Source organism: Pantherophis guttatus, chromosome 8, assembly GCF_059756535.1.
Source record: "Pantherophis guttatus breed Tessera chromosome 8, ASM5975653v1, whole genome shotgun sequence".
Taxonomy (NCBI): Eukaryota; Metazoa; Chordata; class Lepidosauria; order Squamata; family Colubridae; genus Pantherophis; species Pantherophis guttatus.
In genome coordinates this window covers 39,414,626-39,423,554 of record NC_142070.1, presented here as the reverse complement: position 1 = coordinate 39,423,554, position 8,929 = coordinate 39,414,626, and the positions used below count along the sequence as shown (strand labels likewise).

The window sequence follows — 8,929 nt, the reverse complement described above, 5'->3', positions numbered from 1 at the left end:
TCACATCATTGTGGAGAAATTTGGCCTCTTCACAAAATTTATTGAGGTTTGTGGGGATTTGTTTATGCACAGCTCTCTTGAGGTCTCATATTATTTCAATTGGGTTGAAGTCTGGACTTGGACTGGGAACTGCAACATCTTTTTCAGCCATTGTAGGTTTGAGGTGTGCTTGGGATCATTATGCTGTTATAAGGCCCAATGTTGAATAAGCTTTAGCTGTTGGACAGATGTCCTCACATTTAACTCTAGAATATGTTGGTATACAGAAGAATTCAATTGACTCAATGACTTCAAGGCACCCGGGTCTTGTGGCTGGAAAACAAGCCCAAATCTCACCCCTCTAACTGTCACTATGATCGTTGGTATGAGATGTGTTCCGTTGATATGCTGTTTGATTCTCTAGGCATTATGACCAAACATGTTATCTCTACAAAAGGAATCTTGTGATTTGTTCAGATGCAACTTTGCAAACCTAAGCCATGTTGCCATGCTCTTTTTAGAGAGAAGAGGTTTTCTCTTGGCAACTCTTCCAAAGAAAACATACTTGTTCAGCCTTTTTCTAATTGTACTGTCATAAACTTTAAAATTTAACATGCTGAAGCCTCTAGAGCCCAAGATGTAACTTTTGGATTTTTTGCAATTTCTTTTGAATATTGCATGGTCTGACCTTGAGGTGAATTTGCTGGATTGTCCACTTCTGGGAAGATTGGCAACTGTCTTGAATGTTTTCCACTTGTGAATGATCTTCCTCACTGTAGAATGGTGGACTTTGGATTGTTTGGAAATGCCTTATAATTCTTCCCAGATTGATGGGCAGCGATAACTGCTTCTCTTAAGATCATTGCTGATGTATTTTTGGCATTGTGTCATACCTCAATAGTGGAGATCAGCAAACTCCTAAAACTTCAGCTTTTATAAAGGTAGTCACACTTGCTGATGATAATCAATTGATCAAGGACACTTGATTAGCAGCACCTGGCTGCTACTTAGCTTCTTCATATCTAAGGAAGTACCTTAGTAAAGTTGTACTTAGTTTTTCACAGATAGTTTCTCCAGTTTTGCTTTCTTTTTGTAAAATAAATGACATTGTGTAATATGTCATGTGCTGTTCATCTGAGGTTGTATTTACTTCTTTTAACTGTTAAGGACCATATGATTTTTATATGTCCTCATATCTAAAACCATAGAACTAAAAGAGGGTGTACTTTCTTTTTCACATAACTAGTTTATCTGTAATAAACTTTTGATTTTGAAATCAAAAAGCTACTTCACTAATTAAGATATCAAGACCAAATAAAAACCATGTGAATTTATTTTTTAATAAAAATGACATATACATTATACATTCTATTACATGGAAAACACTGACAGAATTAAATTGCAATATTGAAAGGACAGGATTCTAGTCTTAAGGTATATTTACAAGATGATGCTTCAGCTCAGATAGCCAAGCTGGTATTTTGAAAGAATCTTAATTACTGTTGGGTAAGGAATCTTACAAAAGGGCACATATACATATACAACATTATTTACTAAATTACAGCAAGGTGTCCTTTTTGTAGGCCACCATACTGCTAACTTTGTGTATTGTAGTAGTGAAAGAACGAAGGCGGACTTCTTCAGAATTAGTAATGAACTGTGGTCCTGACTCCTCCCACTTTTCTGGAACAGACAGTTCTTTGTCTGTGAATATGAGTAAGTCAAATGCACCTGGAAGAATCACAGATGAATATTTACATGAATCTGGAATAAGCATTTAAATAAAACTATCCATTCCTTGAGTGCAATGTATAAGCTTACAGTAACAAAAGTTCTAGTCAATTATGACTTGTTTAGCAAACCATAATTAAAAATCCCAATTTGTGATGTGTGACCCCAGTTACATAAATCATGGGAAACCACCAGATTGTAACTTCTGAACTCTTCCATTGTCCCTTACCCCAGTATGCCACCCAGAATTACTTGATTGTGAGATACACGACTATTTAAACATGACAAACATTGCAACTTTAGTCAGCTTCATATTAACTCAGATGGTTTCTAGGCATTTGGTCACAGGACTCATCCCATATAGAATTTTTGTGAGAATTGCAATTAGATAGAGCATGTGAAATGTACCAAAACTAAATTTATATTCCTCCATTAAGCAATATTACTTACAGGTAGTTTCTAACAAAGGAAGGAATGTCACTGTAGCTGTTATTTGTCTGATAATAGATTTGATTTCATCTTGTATAGCTTTCTGAGATTTCTGCCTTGGTGCACTAAAATAGGAATTAAAAGTTCTCAGTGTAAAAGAAGGTAAAATACAAATCAAATACTATTTACCACTAATAATACTAGCTGGCAGGCATAATAGACTAACTTCCTAAATGATTAACATGTCCAAGATGAGAAGCTAATACAAGCATTACAATCCATCTTTCTGTACTTTTTCTAAATTATCTGATCCATCCATAGCAGTTATAAGCCTTAAAACTAAATCTAATAACCTAATATTAATCCTAATAACTGCACATTTTGGCTATAACATTACGAATTCAATCTGCTATTTCTCTTCTTTTGAGCACTTTTGTTCCTACTATGGACACAAAGAAAAGGTAGTACAACTGATAACAGATGTTAATATTTGTGAAATAGCTTTAAAATTCTTACTCTGGCAGTAAAACAGAGACACACACCAATTAATGAACAAGAATGTTCTTGGTTCTCAATAACATGTTGAGTGGGAATCTTTGTAAGACCTGAATAATGCTAGAAACAAAGCCAAGCCTGTGATGTGGACTGGGCAGACTATATACTTCAGGGATGGCAAGAACTTTTGAATAAGAAATAATTGGGGGCGTGGGGGGGAGAGAAACCCTACATTTTCCATTGTTTGAAACAAATATACTTACTTTTCATTTTTGGCAGTTTTGTCACATTCGATGTCAAATTGCCATCTTTCAAGAACTTCGCTTGTTTCCTTACTAGAGATCACTACCACTAGCCGCTGAACAAGGCATTCAAAGAGCCATTCTAAGAAGAGCAAGAAGTTAGTTTCCTAAATTCTACAAACGAGAAACTGTCAAATACATGGGCACGTTAACTATCCCATTTGTATCAACAAACAAACCATGGCTTATTTAACAGATTGTGGCTTAATATGCCAAGTAACAGAGAAAATTCAAAATACACAACATTCTTATCTATCCCCTGGTGTAGTTGGATCATTCTACATAATATTGCTTTGCTTGACTATGTGGGATGAAGGATTTGGATAAAATGGTCTGCCCCAAACATTTAAGATAAACTGGAAGATTTCCTGAGGACAACTGAAAAATATTATACTGGTAGCTATAGGCCAGGTAAGCCTGCTATTTATGTGGTCACACTCTGGAATTCAGAGGCAACTAAATGAGATTCCCTGAGCAGCCTCTTCTTGGTCTCAGATCCTGGGGGCCTACTTGATTCTCAATGAGCTCTAGCAAATAAAAAGGCTGATAAGATGCCTAGAGTAATGCAGATAGAAAATAAAGAGCAAATGCAACCAAAAATGGCAATGCAACCCATGTTTAGGTATGGGTGATATGCCTGCTCTATGGAGCCTGCAGATCATGGTAACTTGTTTATGCTAATTAGAGAGATAGCTTCATAGAGGCTTTAGGGTTTAGCCTATAGACTATATCAAAGCACAAAGTTCAGACACATATCGCCAATAAAATCCTATACAAACAATTTAAAATAAGAGTAGGGTAAAATACAATAGTTATAGGATAAGATATAATATAATTTGTTTCTGAGTAGTTGAACCCTATTGGGCAAAGAAGCTTATAACAGAGCTCTGGATCGAACCAAAGTTCTGTATCAGCTACAGAGGCCTTCAGGAAAGGCTTGACAGCAGAAGAAATGGGCTGAGGTATGAGAGGCCTGGCTGCAATTGTCCGAAGATAAGTAGTAGGGCAGCTTCCCCACCATCCCCATCCTAGCTTAATTTTTACCTGTGCATCCTGGAGTGGGTGGAGTCTTAATTAAGGCTTTGGGGGTAGAGCTTATATTGAGTGTACATGTAAAAATCAAGCTAGGACTTACTTTCTGAGTACGTCGTATTTTCGGGAAAACTATGTGTACATGTGTGTGTGTGTGTATTATAGTACACACACATACACATATATACACATACACAGTAAATGTATATACAGTATATATGCTGTGTTTGTGTGCGGGTGTGTTTATACATATATATATAGAGAGAGAGAGAGAGAGAGAGAAAATGGATGGATGCAGTTACAGTGGCAATGAGAGCATAGTTGGAACAACTGAATAGGGTTACAGCAGATTATGAAAAATGTGTCATTACTAAGAGTTGACAATAGCTTGATGGCACATAATTTAATGAAGTAAAATGTGAGCAGATAAATTGATAGTAAAATTTGAGTAAATACAAAAGTGCTGCAAAGCAAAAGCAGATATAGTATTGAATAGATACACTACCATTTAACATCACAATGACATTATATGGAAAATGTGGTAATCAATTTAAATGACAATTTTTTAAAAAGAATCAACATCTAAATGTACTTAATCACTTGTGGTTCCTCATTCCTTTTGTATCATGCCTATTAGATTGCAACATTGCAAAGCATCTAAATATTTTGATCCTTGATTAAAATAAAGTATACCTTTCAGTTGTCCTACAACATTGTTCAGATAATTTTTAAGTTCAGAGTCTGCAGTAACAAGCATGGTAAGCCCATATTTTTGAACACGTGTAAATGTTTCAGCAGGATATATTCCACGTTGATATAAGATACTGTTGATACCATAGGCTGAAAGAAGAAAATATATAGTACTGTATCAGATTATCTAAAAAGCAGTATCATAATAGAATAGCACTTAGACATATACTGCTTCACAGTGCTTTACAGCCCTCTCTAAGCAGTTTACAGTGTCATCATATTGCCCACAAACAATCTGGGTCATTTTACCAACCTCGGAAGGATGGAAGGATGAGTCAACCTTGAACTGGTCAGGATCAAACTGGCAGTGAACTGCACCACCATGGCTCTTTGTCATGTGTTGTTATAATTATACCAATGAATATTAGCAAACTCAAAGATATACAGGCTGAAAAAGCTATTTATCATGGCATTTGAGACCTTATGTTTACTGCTCATGGCCATCGTGTTATGTTGTTTTAATATTTATTTTGTCTTCTTATCTAAGCCTTCCGCAAACTGGCAACAAAATAATACTGTTTATTAAGTATGGCATAGGGGCTGGATATCTGAGAGATCACTTATCTCAACAATTGTTTCTGCCTGTCCAGTATGATCCAGAATAGTGGGCGTTCTCTAGGTCCTTAACATTAAATGTTGCCATCTTGTAGGACTTAGAAATCGTGCCTTCTGTTGCAGCCTCTACCTTATGGAATAACATCCCTCAAAGATAAGAAAGTTTCCAGAGTTCCAGGTGGCTTCATATCTAAGATGGACTAGAACTCATAGTTTCCTGCTTTCTAGACTGGTGCCTTAACCACTGCACCAGGTATATGATTGCTTTGAATATACAGGTAGTCCTTGACTTACAACAGTTCATTTAGTGACCATTTGAAGTTACAACACTGGAAAAGTGACGAATGGTTTTCAAACTAACAACCATTGCCGCATTCCTGTAGTCACATGATCAAAATTCCAATGTTTGCCAACTGAGTCATATTTGATGGTTCCAGCATACCAAGGTCATGTGATCACCTTTTCTGACAAGCAAAGTCAATGGGGAAGCCAGATTCACTTGACAATTATTATTAAATTACCAACAACAGTGATTCACTTAACAAATGTAGCAAGAAAGGTCATAAAATGGGGCAAAACTCACTTCACTGTCTCACTTAGTAACAGAAATTTTGGGCTCAATTGTCATAAATCAAGGATTACCTGTCTCAAGGTATATTACCGGTACATAAAATTTCAGATTCTGTATATTGCACCAAATCCTAGGACTTTCTTTCTCATCATATCCAACAATCAATTACTGTATTCGGAAGAAACCTTAGAACTCTTAGAACCTAAGTTAGAACTCAAAGGCAGCCAAAGATGCAGACCCCAGAATTGAGTCTCCCAAACCTCCATTAGATCTGCTCTTCATATTCATTTTAAATTAAGCATTTCTTCCCTACTGAGGCTGAAGTTACTGTCCCTACAATGATCACCCATGTTTGAAAATAAACGTATACATGATTAGGTAATTAACTTCCTTCAAACTGCTTTAGGTCCTCTAGAGGTTCCTTCCTTCCCTTCCCTTCCGCACTGTATTGCAAATTTAAGTTCTTAGCATTTTGTGCTTATTGCCAAGACGGACGCTTGTCTACTACAAGGATAACTCGCGGCAATGGAAGGAGAACGAAGGAAAAGATAGAGGAGGAAAAGAACGGACCGAGTGCAGCACTCTCGCAATGAGCCCCCACTTCATTGCCCCAAAACGCAACTCGGAGTCCTTTTCTCCCCCGAGCCCATCTATTCGGGTGGGCACAAATTCCACCGGGCACAAAAGGACTTGTGGTCGAGCACCATCCCTGGGCATAAGCCTCATAAAGCAGAAAGAGAGCCGGAAGGATGTGGGTCCCTGTCTTCCGACCGAGCTGACTCACATTCTTAAACCAGCATTATCTCCCTACCCGCCCGGTTACTCACAGAAAAACTCCGCCACAGTCTCGGCGCTGCCCCGCAAGGTGATGCCTTGCTCCCGGCTTTGCTGTTTCGCCATCGGCGTCCGAAACAGTGAAACAGAACTGGGCTGAAACTGAAACGGAAAAAAACCAAGCCTTTCTTTACGCTACAGGCCCAGATAGGAAACGACGGACATCCCGCCACCTGTTTGAAATATAGCTCCGCCTCCCTCACTTCTCGCGGGAGTACAAGGCGATTCACGCTACTGCGACCGAGCAGCCGGTGGCGTCTGCGCTCCTTTTTAACGTGTCAAGCAAAGGAGGTTTCCACGCCTGGTTTCTTTTATAGGAGTTAATGCGCAAGCGCGAACATTTGGCGGGCAGAATGGATTGAGCTCAGCTGTGTTAGCCTTTCGGGCGGGGAGGGTTTGTTCGTTCCTATTTTGTTTTGTCTGATGTTAACTTTCTCTTGTTAATTAGTGATTTGAGAGATTGAGAAAAGGATCTGCGTCTTTGCCAAATGGTGTTTTTGCTTAATCATTGAATTATCACAGGTTTTACTAGAAGCCCCCCAATTAATAGTTTTAAATAATATTTACAGATTAGTTCAGGTTTGCTTTTCAATGTAGTTAGCACTTCAAATGCTTATTTTTCCATAATTTTCTGCTTTGTTTTTTTTAAGAAACTGCTTTTTGTAATAACTCTTGATTTATTTGGGATCCTTATTTTAGGATGTTCGTCATGAAGGTAGGGTTTTGTTTCTAGTGGACATTTCTAAAGTCTAGCATGAGAAAAGTGGAAATTTATTCAACTCAGATTTTGTTATAGACAATTGCAATGCCTTCATTAGTAATGTCAATGAGTCTCCAGAGTTTTAGGTAGCTGCCATTCTCACCTCTATTTTGAAAGGACAGGAATTAGAAATGTATACTTTATTTTCATCCACAAAGCACTCTTCCAAACTACAACACTAGCAAAAGTTAAAGTCTACTGAAATGTATTTAGGACTGATACTGACTTGAAATAAATAAGCAGATGTAATATATAATCTAATTCTTTGTTTCCCAAATTTAACTTGTTAGCTACGGTACCAATGTGTTATCTGATTAATAAATGTTGGATTCCCTTGATTGAAAACACACTTACAGTTATGTGTTATTATCTCTTCACTATGATATTTAAAGTTTCAATGAATATTTATTATTGTCATGTTTTTTTAATCGCTCCAATATCTGAAAAGGGTGAATCAGTGAAATTCTATAGTTTGGAGAGACTCGACATAATAGATATAGTGACTACTATAATCTGGGTATTGTAGTTCTAATAAATCTGGAAAGAACTTGGGGAAGGACAATAAAGAGTTGTTAACTATAGCAGCTACTTCCTATTATAATAAATTTAGATTTTTGTTTCCCTCTCAAAGTCCAGACAAATACCTTTCAGTATACAAAAAAGATGTATTGCTTAGCAAGAGATTTGTGGGAGTGTGGTAGCTTTGCACATGAATTATCACAAGATGGCAGTACTAACCTAGAAAATGTTTCTGAGATTTCAGTTCTTTATGAAAAACTTTGAACAAAAGTTAAGGGAAAACTCTTGAATTTAAGGTTTCAAAATAGACCTCAAAGGTATAAACTCCCTCAAATGTTGATACAAGCTGCAAAGTAAATATTTTCAAGGAAAAGGTGTCACTTTATTTTCTTGGAAATAAAATAGTTTGTCCATTTGACTTTACTCCTGAAATAAGTCTATGGTAGCAGTGTTGTTAGTTGCAAAGACTGCAATCTGAAACTTGATTTGAACAGCATCGTATTTTATATACAGGTTTTTTTTTTCTTGTAAACCTAATCCTTTATTTTAAGTGCATTGATAAAAAATTAAGATCTTGCTTGGCTTTTAAGGGAGAAGAAATCCAGAAACTTGAAATATTTGGATACAAGGGGTTTTGAATGTGTCTCTGATCTTTACATTTCATAATATTGAAAGGGTTGTAGATACAACTGTTCATCTGTTAATTTATGATACGTTGAAAACAATCTTAACAAAAAAGCATAAAAGTATGAATTTCCCAGCCACCCATCCATCAGATAATGGCCTGATTTTCATTAGATATATCAGTTCTGAATTTGCATCTTTGATAAGCAATCTACCATGAGTATGGGAACGAATTCTTAATAGGTGCGTTTGCAAATGATGGACAGTTCTGCTTAATGTCAAAGAGGTTGATTCAACAATAGCAAATGCTCAAGGCATCTAAGAAAAATGTAAGAAACAAAATCTAAA

General features: G+C 36.7%; 1 protein-coding gene across 1 annotated transcript; it reads right to left on the bottom strand.

Annotated features, from left to right (window-relative positions):
• Positions 1-1,294: 1,294 nt before the first annotated feature.
• MAD2L1 (mitotic arrest deficient 2 like 1) lies at positions 1,295-6,962 on the bottom strand. Its single transcript, XM_034442843.3, has 5 exons — positions 6,672-6,962; positions 4,662-4,808; positions 2,898-3,018; positions 2,161-2,264; positions 1,295-1,710 (listed from the first exon to the last, which is right to left on the bottom strand). The coding sequence occupies exons 1-5, from the start codon at positions 6,742-6,744 to the stop codon at positions 1,538-1,540; spliced, it is 618 nt and encodes a 205-aa protein (XP_034298734.1). The 5' UTR covers positions 6,745-6,962; the 3' UTR covers positions 1,295-1,537.
• Between the last annotated feature and the right edge of the window lie 1,967 nt (positions 6,963-8,929).

Excerpts from the sequence above, each read along its gene's own strand:
- MAD2L1 (XM_034442843.3), bottom strand. The coding sequence starts at position 6,744 with ATGGCGAAACAGCAAAGCCGGGAGCAAGGCATCACCTTGCGGGGCAGC. Across the intron at positions 4,809-6,671 it reads GACTGTGGCGGAGTTTTTCT|CCTATGGTATCAACAGTATC; the intron begins GTGAGTAACCGG and ends TTCTTCTTTCAG. Across the intron at positions 1,711-2,160 it reads TCCTTTGTTAGAAACTACCT|GTGCATTTGACTTACTCATA; the intron begins GTAAGTAATATT and ends TGATTCTTCCAG.